Source organism: Nelumbo lutea, chromosome 5 (assembly GCF_056320005.1).
Source record: "Nelumbo lutea isolate HS-2025 chromosome 5, American lotus-T2T, whole genome shotgun sequence".
Classification (NCBI taxonomy): domain Eukaryota; kingdom Viridiplantae; phylum Streptophyta; class Magnoliopsida; order Proteales; family Nelumbonaceae; genus Nelumbo; species Nelumbo lutea.
Genome location: NC_142688.1, coordinates 79541236 through 79556160, shown reverse-complemented (window position 1 = coordinate 79556160; position 14925 = coordinate 79541236). Strand labels below are relative to the sequence as shown.

Sequence of the window (14925 nt, the reverse complement as noted above, 5' to 3'; positions counted from 1 at the left end):
ACAAATGGGCAGTTCGGCTCTCTGTCTACCTGTAGACATAGGAAAAGCTTCAGACTTACGAAAGTGGCAAGAAAACTTTCCTTCTAAATTACATGGCTGTGGAAGATAATGACCCATGTGACTGCTCATGCCTTTCGGGGAACAAGATCATTCTTTCCTATATTTTAATCTTCCCAACCCTCCATTAAAATGGAAATAGAATAAGAATAAGATGACTGAGAATCCCAAGTAGCATTGATCCAGAGGGTACCCATTTGACTGAGACTACATGGGGATTAATCAGAAGCACACTCTTGACTGCGGTAACTTATAGCACTAAAAAGTTGAAATTGAATTCTCTCACTATCTGTACCCAGTTCTTGAATATCTGTTCTTCCAGACAATTGACGCCCAAACAGTCCGTTTTTTCAAACTCAAAACTTTCTGCTTAGATAATGGGACAAACAATACTTTTTCAGATGCCAAATGCTGGATTGTGTGCATACTTGCTCACATCCTAGAAAAGTGCAACCATAAAGATGTGCAGTAAAACTTAAAACACTCGGTCTTTTTTCAGAAATATGTAGATGCCACAGAAAACAGAATATGATGCAATAAACTTGTCCAATTCCTATAAATAAGGGCAACAAATCAGATGATTATGATTGATGGGTTATTCAGGTGAACTCCTAATTAGGGGTGCCATGAGCATATTTTTGAAACCAGACCGGTCCTTTGGTTTTTTGCAATATTCTGAACCAAATCAATCGGTCAACCAGTTGATCAGTTTGATTCTTTGGTTTTTCTTATAGGTCAACTGAAACCAAACTGGTTGGCCGGTCCTTCGGTTTTTCGCAATATTCTGAACCGAAACCAAACTGAATCAGTCAGTTAACCGGATTTTTTTTTTTTCCATTTCCTCTGTTCGATTCGGTTTTTCTGCTTTTGATGAGCAGCGCCTCCTAGTGTACATTGTCTAGGGGGAGTGTATTGAATGGTGGATGCCACTTATAGCCAGCTGCCTGTCATATTTGCATATACAGATATGGCATTGGAAGTTTGTTGCAATTAGATTTTCACATAAGCCTGGCCTTTTGGATCCTTGGGATTCTATTGACATTGTTCGGAGTGAAGATAGACATGAATCTAATGGCCAATAAGCAGTGGCACATAGATATCACCACTCACCAGATAGAGAATTCCCTTTGAAGCCACTTTTTCTGGGTTCTTGAAATAACCTGAATTGCATTCGTCTCCTAGTGTAGCCCAAAACACCCAACCATGCGTATGCAGATGTTACCAAATAGACAGAATTATTGTGTGTATGTGTGTGGTATTTAGGCATACCTGTTTTCATCACAACTTATATGAGTTTTGAAATACCCATTAATTTCTTTTTTTTTTGAAAAGGATAAGGTATCATTAATATTTGTTGCCTCATTTGAGTATTGTAAATTATAGATTCCTAGCATCCAGGTGAATGACTAGGGATGGTTAACAAATCATACCAACAAGGGGAGGGAAGGATTGGGAGACATAACAGTACCTGCTATTGCCTAAATGGGGAGCTCGGTCTGAGGAACCACTTGGGCTGCCCTACTGAAAACCAATGAAAAATAAGAACTTCTTCTCTAAAACACAGAAAGAACCACATCTATTATATATCTAAACCACAAAAGCAAGCATTAGCCAAGGAATAGATTATACTACTAATAATAGAAGTCTGCTGCTGGATATTCTTCTATTCATTTGAAATCATTAGAAAGAAATGTCAACACAGTAAGTAATCTAAAGATTCTAAACGTAAATCCCACAAATAAAAGAAAAGAGAGGCATCTCTCTTTTCTTTAAGTTTTAGCTTTTTCTATTAAAAACTATATATATTCTTTAATTATTAGCTTTCCAAAACTCCAATACAGAAAAGCATGACATAAAAGGAAAACTACACTTTATTGATGCATTCTCTACACAAAAACAACCCTTATAGAAGGAGAAAATAAAGACAAGAATGTGAATTTAACAGGGACTTACAAGGAACATTGGCTTTTTTCTTTGAAGGGAATACCACATTTTCAAGATGAACTTCCAAAATCCTAGGCCCTTGCTTTGGGTGTTTGGGTTGGGAGCAGTTTGTGCTTTTTTCTTTTCTTTTCTTCCCGTATACTTCTTGTATACTCTCCTCCTTTCTTTTAATAAAATTTACCTTATCTTTTTCAAAAAAAAAATACAGGAACTTAAGGTACATATTGCTTTTTTTGAAGTGGAACTTCCAAAAGTTTTAGCATCCAAAGTAGTTTGATGTTCAGAAACATTTTCTCCACTGCAAAATAGATGATTTCTTGAATTCTTTCTCTCAATGCTTCCCAAACAGCTGCTAGCCTGCTACCAACCAACTCTTGTTGCTATTGCAGAGAAAGATGCAATGGCTGAAAAAGAATTGGACTACTCCCTTATAGAGTAATACTAATCATTCAGGTGGCACATAATTCTCAAGAAGATGAATATTCTGCCACGCACAAAGCAAAACAAAACAAAAAGTTAGGTAATGATTGCCATTAGGATATAAATACGCCAGATCATCAAGTTGCAGGCCTGCAAAATTATTATAAAGTTGCAACTATGACATAAATAAACCAGAAATATCAAGTTGCAGCCTTGCAGCAACATTAAAAAATTTCACAACATTATCCACAGAAAAGAGTATGTTATCTTAATATATTGATAGAAACTTGAGAATTAACTAATTTTCACATTAAAAAGAAAAAAAGGCATTCTAGTGATTTGCTCCGTGCTAAGTGAAAAGGCAGATATCACAAACAGATGGAACCATGCCTAACTTCTCACAAACATAAAATGTAAGACATGATGATTAAATAAAAGAGGGAAAACAATATGCATAAAAACAAAAAGAAATAAAACCTTAATCTTGTTCCTGTGTTCTACTTAAACGCTTAGAGAAATGAGCAAACCAAATTTAGCTGTAAACGAAATTCAGACTACAATACAGTGTAGCAAAATATATACACCATCTCAAAACCAGATAAAATACAAACTCTATTGTGTTATAAATTGAACACCCGTATCAACAACATATGAAGTATGTTGTTGTGAGTTATTACTCATCTAGTAAACGCATGCAGGCACTTTGATCTGTTATACAAAGGGTGATGAATAATATGGGTCGACAATAATTTCAACATTTCATGTATCTCAAGACGAAGAGGGTGCACTACATCCCCCGCAACGAATTCATTCACTTCCCCATTCACCTCAATGACACTGCATCCCGGTGTCTTTTTGATCCCCTTATCGCCAATCAATCTCCGAATTCTCTGTGCATCTTCAGATCTCCGTGCACCCAAGTAAATGTTTGATAGTTGAACATAAGCACCATCTTCTTCCAATGCATCTTGCTCAAGCTGTAGGAGCTCTTCAACTGCAAGCTCCGCAAGTTCAACGTTACCACGCATGCTGCAACCACTGAGCAATGAACCCCAAACAGAAGCAAGTGGCTTCATTGGCATTCTTCTTATAAGTTTGAGAGCTTCATCTAAGCGGCCTGCCCTGCAAAGCAAGTCCACAGTGCAACTATAATGCTCGTGTTTTGGTACAACACCGTATTTAGACTCCATATGGTTTAGAAGGAAAAGGCCCTCTTCCAGAAGACCAGCATGTTTACAAGCTGTAAGAACCCCAAGAAGCACAACCCCGTCTGGCATAAGCTCGTCTTCCTCCTGCATTTTCTCCAAGCAATGAAGTGCTTCCTTTGCGAACCCATGCACAGCATAGCCACCGATCATTGCAGCCCACGAGAAGACATTTCTCTTGGGCATGCACCTAAATGCTTCCACTGCTTTGTCAATACACCCGCACTTGGCATACATATCAACAAGTGCTGTCCCCACAAACACGTCTTCGGTGAAAGCATCCCTCTTTTTAATGTACTCATGGATCCAGATTCCCTGCTGAAGAGCTCCCGAATGAGCACAAGCTGTGAGGCCAGTAGCAATGCAGAACTCATCAGGCTTCACATCAGAGAACATGTTACGGATAATATTCAAAGCCTCAGAAGCAGAAACCCAACGAAGATACCCATTTATAAGAACGTTCCATTGGATAGCATCTTTCTTCTGAATTTCGTCGAACACATTTTGAGCACCATCCAAATCGCCGCATTCCACGTATAAACGGATAATGGCAGTCTGAACGTGATTGCTAAAGGAAGCCAAACCGTTCTTGAGGACACAGCTATGAATTTGCTTTCCGGCAGGGACCCAAGAGATGCTTGCACAGGCGGCGAGTGCAAAGGGGAAGGTGTGTTGGTCGGGAACGACGTTGTGGTCGCACAACATGAGACGGAAGTAATCAAGAGCAAGCAGAGGTAGAGAAGCGCGAGAGTAGGCTCTGATTAGGGTGTTGTAAATAAACGAATTGGGAGACTGGGTTTGGTGAAAGAGAAGAGAGGCATAGGATAGGCTGCCGGAGACGGGGAGGGCACAGAAGGAAATGAGTTTGCTGATGGCGTAGTTGTTGCGGTGGAAGCCGTGAACGATGAAGAGAGCGTGGATTGCCTTGAGTTGTTGCATGGTTGAACAACGGTGGGCGAGGGCCAAGCATCGTTTCCATGCTTGGTTGCTGCGGTTGCTGCAGCTGCCGAGCAGTCCAGTCATGTGCGTGCATTGTCGACTGGAGTCTGCTTCCACTTCCAGAGTTCCAGTGGAGACTGAGAAGCTTCAGCCATACTGGCTAACTAATGGTCAATTTTTTTTTTTTTGTTTTTTCTTTGGGGTCGATGGGCCTGAGCTCACATTGTTTGGGCCGTTCGACATTTCGGGCACAAGTTTTTATCTAAGTCCAACCCATCTTAGCCCAAATATTTGCCTTTGGGTTTATATCCAGATAAAAATGCATTTACTTTCTCTCTCCACTCCGTCTTTCTTTCCAATTTCTTTCCCATGTCAAATTAAAGTTTTATAGTAAAATTATTTTAAGGGAAAATTTTCGATTCGTACCTTGTACTTTGAGCCTATTTCATTTTGATTCCTGAACTTTAAAATGCAATAATTCACTACCTGAACTTTTAAAATATCACAATCCAATATCTGTTATTAATCAACAGTTAATCTTCTGTTATGTGACATTTGAAAAGGACACAAATGCCCTTGAAGTGTCATTTAATTTTTTTATCAACCATCTAAACATTGACAAGAAATTAACAGTCTCAAATCCTTGTTTCTTCAATTCAAGAAAGTTGAGGTTATATTTAAGTGGTCATTCTAGTGATCCCAATTTTCTTGAATAGAAGAGGTAAGGATTTAGGACTATTAATTTTATTTCAATGTTTGAATAGTTGATAAAGAAAATTAGATGACAATCGAAGGGCATTTGTGTCTTTTTAAAATGTCACGTAATGGCTGATTAACAACTAGTTAACGGCATGTACTGGTTATCATATTTTGAAAGTTCATGTATTAAATTGTCGCATTTTAAAATTTGAGAACCAAAATGACACTAGACCCAAAGTACAAAGTACTAATCGGTTTTTCCAAATTTTAATTTATTGATAAGCCTAAATATTGAGTCCAGCCCACATAGATACGAACCCAGCTTAAGACCCTATAAAAACCAAGATCGGTCCAGTAAAATCGAGCCCATGATCATAACGAGCCCACCCCTCACCATCCCACTTTTGTGCCTCACATCGTTGTGTTTATAGGTTCAGCCAAAATACGAAAATGGGTATGCAGAAAATGGATAAGAAATGCAAAATTTTAATTAATTAGAATTATAAAGGTATAGTTTATTTGATAGAAAATAAGAGAGACAAAAGAATTGAGGGAGAGTTAATGAATTTTAAATGTTTTGAAAACTGACTTGAAATCGGAACTGTTTTAATCACCGGTTTCTGGGTCAATGGTTCAACTGTCCAGTCTGAATAGATCAGCATATGACAATTAAAAAAATTAAAATAAAAAAGTAAATACAATAAAAACCACCCAAAACCTTTTTTGGGGTTGAACAGATTGATGGTTTAATTTCCTAGGTCAACTAATCACTGACCAGTTCAACAGTTTTTGGCAAAAATAATAATAATAATAATAATAATAAAACAATTTAGAGATAAAACAAAATCGGTATCCTAACCAATTTTCCGGTCAAATGGTCCGACCATTTAAGTCAACCATGGTTCAAAAACCACGGATTTTACAAAAGCATGAATTTGACAACCTAGCTTGAGCTAAATTGAAAATACTCAGCATGGGCTTAGTCTCAAGTAGGTTCCATAAAGCAGTGAATCATGTAAAAATCCATATTTAATGGGTTTAGGTTGATAAAATGACTGAATCTAAAAGTATTAAATATGTGCTTGCTTCCAAGTTCCATGGATCTTATTTGGAATAGCATGGTATATTTTTTTATAAGAAAAATACTTTCTATTAAAAAACAGAAATGCAAGAACCGTCCAAACATAAATATGTCTTCATCTCACCCCATCAAGGCTGCACACCACTACCATCCTCCTCCATTCGTTTGGTTCGAACAATCAGATCGTTTGACCCGAAAACTGAATTTCTGATAAGTTCGTTATTCAGTTCGGTTTTAAAAACCTTGCTCTAACTTTCTGTCAATTCTAAAGGTTGCATACAAATTCTAGCCAGACTTAACGATTTCTAAGACACCCAGATCTGAATGAATTTAGATTTAAGCCTTTAATAAATTGGACCCAGGTAGGTGTAGCTGGATCTGGTTTGAACTTGACCCAGTTATAATAGTAGGGGTGTTCTTCAACGTGAATTATTTTCTTGTTACTGGTTCCAAAAACAAATCAAAACCATCTGACTTGCAAACAAATTGTTTCTCAAAACAAAACCACAAAACCATACACATGGTGGTTGTGTATGTATTTTTTGTTTTCAAATTTGAAACCAAAAGCATATTATTGAATTTCTGGTGTTTATTTAATACTGTGTTTCATAAATTATAATATTTCTGCACTACAAAATACGAAAAAATTTGTACTTATTTTAAAAACCATTATTTTGATGGCTCCAAAAAAACATATATTGTTTTTAAAACAAAACCAACATATTTTTGTTTTTCAAAACAAAAACAAAAATCAAGACGCAAATTCAAAAACAAGTAAACACAAAAACATTTATGTTGTAACACACCCCTTGTTAGCTGTTAATAGGGGTGAATTTGAGTCGAGCCGAGTCGAATAGTATGAGGCTCGAGCTCGGTTCGCCAAGGTAGTACAAGGCTCGAGTTCGGTTCGGCTCGAGCACGATTTTAGAAAAAAAGTTTTATAAAAATAAAAAATTATATATAAAAAATATTTTTTATTTGTTATTTAAAAATTAAGGATTATAATATTTTTATTATATATATTATTGAAAATGAAATTTCAATTTTCTATGAATATGATAGATCATCCATATATTTATAGCATATATTCAACCTTTATGGGTAGACAAAAAATTCATTTTTCACTTTTTTGTTATTTTATATTTTTTAAATTTCTTCATAAAAATTCCATAGATCTAGTAATAATATCAAAAAAACTATGATTTTCAACACAAGAAGTGTAAATCAACATATATTTAAACATTCTCAACCATTCACATGTACAAACACACACACACACACACACACTCAAGAACTCATAACATATTATGGGAAAAGTTGAAAATTTTTACTTTCTTTTACAATATTTTTCAAATCTTAAAAAATCTTCAAAAACCTTGATGATTCACACTTGTTTTGGGGCTTCTTTCCCCATTTTTTTTAATTTCTTCTTATTATAAAATGTTAGACAGTTTTGTATGCCCTTAACTTCAATCAAAATGATGTACTTTATGAGTTTATTGTAAATGAATAAAAGTGCATATTTGATTCATGTTCCCTTGGTATATTTCTGTGTAATACCCTTAAACTGGACACTTAATGAGACTCGTGTTAGTTTAGAATGTTCACAGCCAGTGGGTCGGTCTAGGGAGACCTATCCTAACAAGGCTGACACTGTGGTGCCACCAAGTCGGTTGGGATGGCTTGTCTCAGCTACCGGGGTGAAACCCTAGGCACATACAATGTGGGATTAATTGAATCTTTGAACTAGACCAGATTTTCAGTATTGCCCTGGACCTTGGAGATTGATGGGCAAAACTGAAAAGTTACACCTGACCCCTAGACTCGATTATGATACTGCACTAGGTGTCGGATTGGACTATCTTTGATGTACCAATCAGTGAGATCCTTAGCGGGGGTCAAAACCTGGGTATGTTGGGACAGTCTAAGAATTCATCTGAGTGGGTGATCATAGTGACAAAATCAGTCCCTTTGTCAAACAAAGTTAATGATCGGGGATGCACTCTCACTGATGGAAACCAAGACTGCCGGCAACCGATTTCAATCGTTGAAATTTGATTTGCAAAATATATTTTATATGAGATATAAAAGTATATAAATTATGGTTTTGAAATGATTTGAAAAAGGTTTTAATTCCCGGGATTCATACTTGAGAGAGTGCAACACTGTTCCTTGCAGTCGAGGGAGAGGTCCTCTCTTTTCGGGCAGCGTACGATCATTATGGGCTGAGAGGTTAAGTGTAAGGCCATTGAGGATAATGCCCGATGGGCTAATCTTGCATCTGCCCACAGTCCCTGGGTGTTACAAGGTGGCTTGGGCCAGGGACCACTTAGGGTAAGTGTTGGGCCCATAGAGCCCATCTGATGGGTTTTAGGGGGTGCACTGTCCATAACAGTGTATTCGGCCAGGCCTTGTAACAAAGGCTGGGTTGAACCCATGTGGCTGATGTGTAGATCAATGTTTGAGTCCCATGCCATACAAGGAAGCCCAACTGGGCAACAGTTTGGAAGGCTTAATGAATACATAACCCTAAATGGGCCTTAAGCCTATTTTGAACTAGGCTAATTTGATTAGTCTTTAAGGAGCGAATTCTGAGATAAGATCAGCTGATAGGATTGGGCCCACACCCTATCCACTCAGAGAGTCCAAGATCTAAATGAGATTTAGATTTGGAAACTTCCTAATTAGAGTAGGAACTGGCTGATCTAATCTGCAGATAAGATAAGGATTATCCCTTATCTTAAAGGGACTTCTAATCCAGATGTGATTTGGGTTAACAACTCCTAATGGGATTAGGAGCTGATCCCTTTAAGTCTATAAAAGGAAGAGGGGGCGGCAGCCTTTAGACATCCAACACACAGACAACCAGTAGTATTGTCTTCAGAGCTGAGATCACAAAAGAGAGAATTTTGCATCCTATAAATTCTCTTTAGCCGCCTCCTTCCTACAGCCGCCGCCTATAGCAGTTCGATCTCTATTCCTTGGGAGAAATCAAGATTGGATCTTGATTCCAATCTTTTGGAGAAAAGATTGGTAGGAGTTGTATTCACAAGCCGTCCAGGTGATTCTTGGGAAGAATCAGGTTCTTAGGAAGGACACTGTTGATTCTGCTCCACCTTGCACTGCGCCATCTTCAGTGGGAGCAGATTTTGGTTTCTACCTTGGGTGTGAATACCTCCATTGAAAGATATTATGTCTCTATATCAGGTATTATCTCTCTCTCCTTCTTTTGGTTCAGATCAGGTTCAGTTTATGGTTCAAGAATGATCATTGAAAATATGATTTTCTAAATAGGGAATTCGATTCCCAGTTGAAGGGAAAGAAAAAATTTTTGAAATTTGCCCCCTTTATTCCGCAATCTTGGGCGTCCATATGATGGATTTCTTATCTCTTCATAAAATTGGTAACATATTGATTGATACACCCTAATATGTTATCATTCCCCCATATCATGTAGTCAAAGATATATATGATACAATATGCCCTGTATTGGGTGTATCAAAACTTTAAACCTTGGCCACATAAATCATGTTTCACCATTATGTTTTGTAGGTGCCATATCCCTTGTTAATTTATCGGCACTCAAATCATTTCTTATTTCTTCAACCCATGTCCTTTGTAATCTATCCCTAACCCTTCCAATAACCTCTTCGACTGGCAATTAATCACTTCTTGTCATGGATACTATAGATGATGCAATTTACGCACATGACCAAATCATCTTAATCTACTTTGTTTCATTTTATCACTTAGTCCCTGTTCGCTTTTCGGTAAGTTACTTACCCGGGCAAATGCAGTTACCTGGGTAAGTTTTTCCTAGGAAACGCTTGCCCGAATAAGTGCATTTTACCCATGTTCTTTTATTTCTCATGTAAAAAGGTAATGACCATTTTAGCCATAATATCCATTATTAAAACGGGCATTTTTGTCCCATTCAAGTGTTACTTTGGCAACTTTCTCCCTAGGTGGGAAAGTTATTTACCACCTAGGAGGTAAGTGATACCCGGGAAAATAAACTTTCCCTGGTCCCTACATAAATCTGAAAAAAGAACATAGGGTTCTTGGTCAATGGGAACCAAAATCCCATTGACCATCTTCCCACCTCTCAAAATCTGAAAAAAGAACACCCCCTTATTGGAACTGTTCCTAGATTCTTCTAAATGGTTTCATTTTCGATTTTATACCATCTAGTTTTTTCACATGAAAGAGATGTTTTTGAATTTTGGATTGGTTATACTTAGGCCCTGTTTGATGATTAAGTACTTGTTAAAAGAAATACTTACACAAGTACTTCTTAGAAATATTTATTTTAGCAACCACTTAAGGTTGTTTTGTAACTCACTTTTCAAATCACTTATTATATTTTTAAGCACTTATTGGGGTGGGGATGTTTGGTAAGCTAATTTCCCCATAAGTGTTTATATTGACACAAATGACAATTTTACCCTCCACTATAGATTACTTAGATCTCTCCCTCTCCCTCTCATTTTCTTCACTAGAACTGTTGGAACCGCCGGAACTATTGATTAGACAATAGAAAGACTCCTCCGATTAACCTTCACAAAATTCTCGGGTTCCCATTTCCACCTCCCGAATCTCTCTTGACTTCCTTTCCTTCTTTCGTTGTCTTCTAGCTTTATCCCCAGCTATTACCCTAGCCCCTCCGAGTCTATCTTGAGTCCTCTAAAGTCTGAACCAGAAGAGAAAGAAGGAAGCTCATTCATCACTTGCAAACTTCGTTTCTCAAATCTTTTCAAATCTCTCTTACAGTGTTCTAAAACGGTTTCAACATTTCCTATAGTGCACCATTTTATCTCGATTCGGGATAGACCCATAAGAGGAGAAATAAGAAGCAATGCATATCAGGACCCCTTCCTCAGTAAACTCGATGGTGAAGATGGAAATGATGAAGAAAGAAGGAATAAAACTTATTAGAACCCCCCCAACCCGATACCCAACAGACCCTTGAGGAGAGAAATGACGAGAGCCATTTGAATATCATTTCAATGGAAAATTCAAGCTTGGAGACGACGAAGATGATGAGAAAATGAGAAAACCTGACCAAATACGGCAAACTCATTTTGGATCCAATAGAGAGGGAAAGAGAGACAGAGGTTTATCAGTAATACTTTTGCCCACAAATTCGACTTTGGTTCGGACATCATCGACAAGAGGACTTCAGAATCGCAGCAAAGTCCTTCAGTGCAGTTTCCTAATAGACCCGTGAAGGGAGAGAAGAGAGGGAGTCCATTGGACGAGAGTTTCCTCGAAAAATTGAGGCTTTGAGAAGATAAGAAAGAAAATACAAACGAAACTTCTCCCACCCAAGTTGCAGAAACTTATGTCAAAGCAGAACCAGATTTGATGCCACAAGATGCCAATGAAATTTTCAGGAAAATGAAGGAAACAGGTCTCATCCCAAATGTCGTGGCAATGCTTGATGGCCTTTGCAAGTTGGGCTGGTCCAAGAAGTCATGAAGCTGTTTGGGTTAATGCGCGAGAAGGGTACATTCCCAGAAGTTGTAATCTACAAAGTTGTAGTCGAGGGCTTTTGTAAGGCTCAGAAACTTGATGATGCCAAGAGGATTTTTAGAAAGATGCAGAATAATGGGATTTCACCGAATGCATTCAGTTACACAGTCTTCATTTAGGGATTGTACAAAGGGAAGATATTGGAGGATGCCATAGACATCTGTGTTGAGATGTTGGAGGCCGGTCATTCCCCAAATGTGACAACCTTTACAAGCCTAGTTGATGCGATTTGTAGGGACAAGGGTGTGGAAGAAGCGAAGAGCACCATTGAGAGATTGGAGAAGGGATACTTTGTCGATGAGAAGGCTATCAGAGAATATTTGGACAAAAAGGGGTCGTTCTCACCATTAATATGGGAAGAAAAGAAAACCAAAAATTTTTGTTCACTGCTTACAGGACCTGTAAGAACGGCTGTAGGAAGGGAAAAGCGTTAGACCTGTAAGAACGGCTATATTAACTATACACCCAACTCCGTCGATTGGGTTTTGCTCACCGTGGAACGTTGTCGATGGACTTGCAACCAAACGTCGCCGGTGGACCTGCAACCAAACGCCGTCGTTGCCTGTTGTTGTAGGGTTTTGACCGGAAGAAGAAGATGATAAACTCAAGTGGGGGTAATTTTGTCATTAAAAAAATAGGGACAGGTTTGTTCCATTCGAATGAAGAAACACTTCTTCAAAAAGTATTAAAAAAATTTTTAATAATAAATACTTCTTACTCTTCTTTTACCAAACACACAAATACTTAAAAACCACTTAATGTATGGTATCATGTCTTAAAATAAGTACTTATTTAAATAAATACTTTTTTTAAAGTATTCTCAAAAACTACTTAAAAAAAAAGGGTAGAATCGATATACAACATTCATAACTAATTAACCTCAGACCTTAAGCTCTGCTGGTACTGATACATCATTCAATATAGCATATAGAAGAAATGATGCCACTAGGAGTTTTCTCAAATTAAAATGTACCATTGACTTGCTGAACCACGATATTATTAATCTTTGACAACGGCCTTCATTCTGACCTGACGTAGTTACTGCAACACATTTACTTCACTATACTAAATTAAATGATTCTCCAGTTGCACCAGAAGATTAAAATTTTTTATTATTAAAATTATATCTTAATTCAAGAATTTTGTAAATATCGATAAAAGTCGTTAACCTCCCTAATTTAAATATATAGTTTGTGTCATGAATTTCCGTATTTACAAATGAATATTTAGTAAAATAAATAAAGGTAGTTGAGTCAAATAAATTATAACGTTGACTTATTCTAAGTATTGAGAATTATTATTTCTATCATGCGGTAGTAGTAATAAAGTCATCCCATCCCTTTTCCATAAGCCATTATGAAATGAGGGAGTTTGACGACCACTGTATGCCCATCCCTTCACCTTTGATACAACACAAAGCTTTGTCGTTGCTCACATAAAATGGTGATACATCGGTTATATTTTGGAAAAAAATAGTGCTTCAGTAAATGTTTGTTTGTTTAAAATTGTTTTTTCATAAAAAATGATGTTTTAAGTCACATTTTGGAAATCGAAAAGGTATGATTTATAGTAACATCGAATTTGATATTTTCTAGAACTGCCAACAAAGATATGAGGTGGCAGTTATTGGGACATGACGTGGCACTAGATAATAGGTATCAGTGCTGAAAACATTTCCTGGAGCATTGGTATCAAACAGAAAACTTTGTTATTGTTCCAGGAAACGTCCTACCTGGCAGCAACATTTCCAAACAAAAAAAAGACACCATTTTTCTCAGAAAATTGTGCTTCCAACCCACACATCAGCAGCATCGATGATAGTTAGTGTTGGTGGAAGAACCCATTTCTCTCTCTCTCTCTCTCCACTCCAACCCCAACTTTCACCAACAGAAAAAAATGGAAACTACAGACTTCAATAACTTTTCCTCAAGACTTTATAACACTGTTCTTGCACCAGCATCCAGATCTGTATTTACATGCTTGAAGGTGCATTCCTATTGGGATCCCACAATGAACTTTGCTACCTTTTAATCACTTTCTATTAAAACAGTTTCTCACAAAGTTTTGGAAAACCTTAGCATCCATTCTATTAAAAAAAACAAAAAAATAATGTTCAAAGCAGAAATTAGGAAATATTAATATTTTGTTTTTCAAAACAAGAAACTTTGTGAACTGCCATGTCAATAAAAATAATATAATTTTGCAGATGCTGCAACTGTTTATGTTTTTAAAAATCAAAATCAGACACATTGATAAACAGTCCCAAGTTAAAGTATTATTTTCAAAACAAAAATAATATGATTTTTCTCATGATAGTTGTTGACATGTTTCCTACTGTCCTCTAAAGTTAGATTGTGAAAAGAAAACAACAAATCAATCACATTGAAGAAATAAAATAGTCCGAGGATCTCTAAACTTTATTATAAACAAATCCATTCTATCCTCTTGTTCTTTGCCTTCATTTTATATATGTCAAACTTCAAAATCTGTTGGTAATTTAGTAGCTGTGGGATGATAATTTTTGTTTAATATATAGAAGTATTTGTGCAAATATTATATATTTATATATATATATATATACACAAATATAGTTCAGATCTTTTTTTTTTTTTGTCATCTGCAATTACGTACTAGTGGGTACCCTTTCAATTATTTTACTTTTTTGTTTTTTAACTGTTTTGTAATTCAGCTGTTATGAATTTTAATTTATAAAATTCCAAGAAATGGTTGATTGAATTATTTTTAGTTTTGTTATTTCTAAATACAATAAAATGTCAGTTTAAACAATATTTTTACACACTTCATAATATCATCATTTGTTCTGGCTGATTTTCTCACATAATTAATGAATACGTCAAACAGATTTGCAATCATGCTAGTGATTTATACACACTTTGAAGTAATTTAATGCTAGGGGTGGATCCAGGACTTTTAATAAGAGGGGGAAGACATTATCATAAATTGATTCATAACACTTGAGTAATTAAAACAAAAAAAAAAAGAGGTAAAAATATTTTTACTCTAAACATTTAAAAAAAAATAGATACA

The 14925-nt window shown here is 36.5% G+C and overlaps 1 protein-coding gene and 1 pseudogene across 2 annotated transcripts; one reads left to right on the top strand and one right to left on the bottom strand.

Annotated features, from left to right (window-relative positions):
- Positions 1–1915: 1915 nt before the first annotated feature.
- LOC148853038 (putative pentatricopeptide repeat-containing protein At3g28640) lies at positions 1916–4728 on the bottom strand. Of its 2 annotated transcripts, XM_088943499.1 has the most exons (2): positions 3249–4728; positions 1916–2485 (listed from the first exon to the last, which is right to left on the bottom strand). In XM_088943499.1, exons 1-2 carry the CDS (start codon positions 4647–4649, stop codon positions 2447–2449), a joined length of 1440 nt encoding a protein of 479 aa, XP_088799625.1. In that variant the 5' UTR covers positions 4650–4728; the 3' UTR covers positions 1916–2446. The 2 variants fall into 2 exon arrangements, with proteins under 2 accessions (XP_088799625.1, XP_088799624.1); XM_088943498.1 differs by lacking the exon at positions 1916–2485 and having other exon boundaries at positions 2941–4728.
- A 6049-nt stretch (positions 4729–10777) lies between these two features.
- Positions 10778–12311, top strand: LOC148853037 (uncharacterized; annotated as a pseudogene).
- The last annotated feature ends 2614 nt before the right edge of the window (positions 12312–14925 follow it).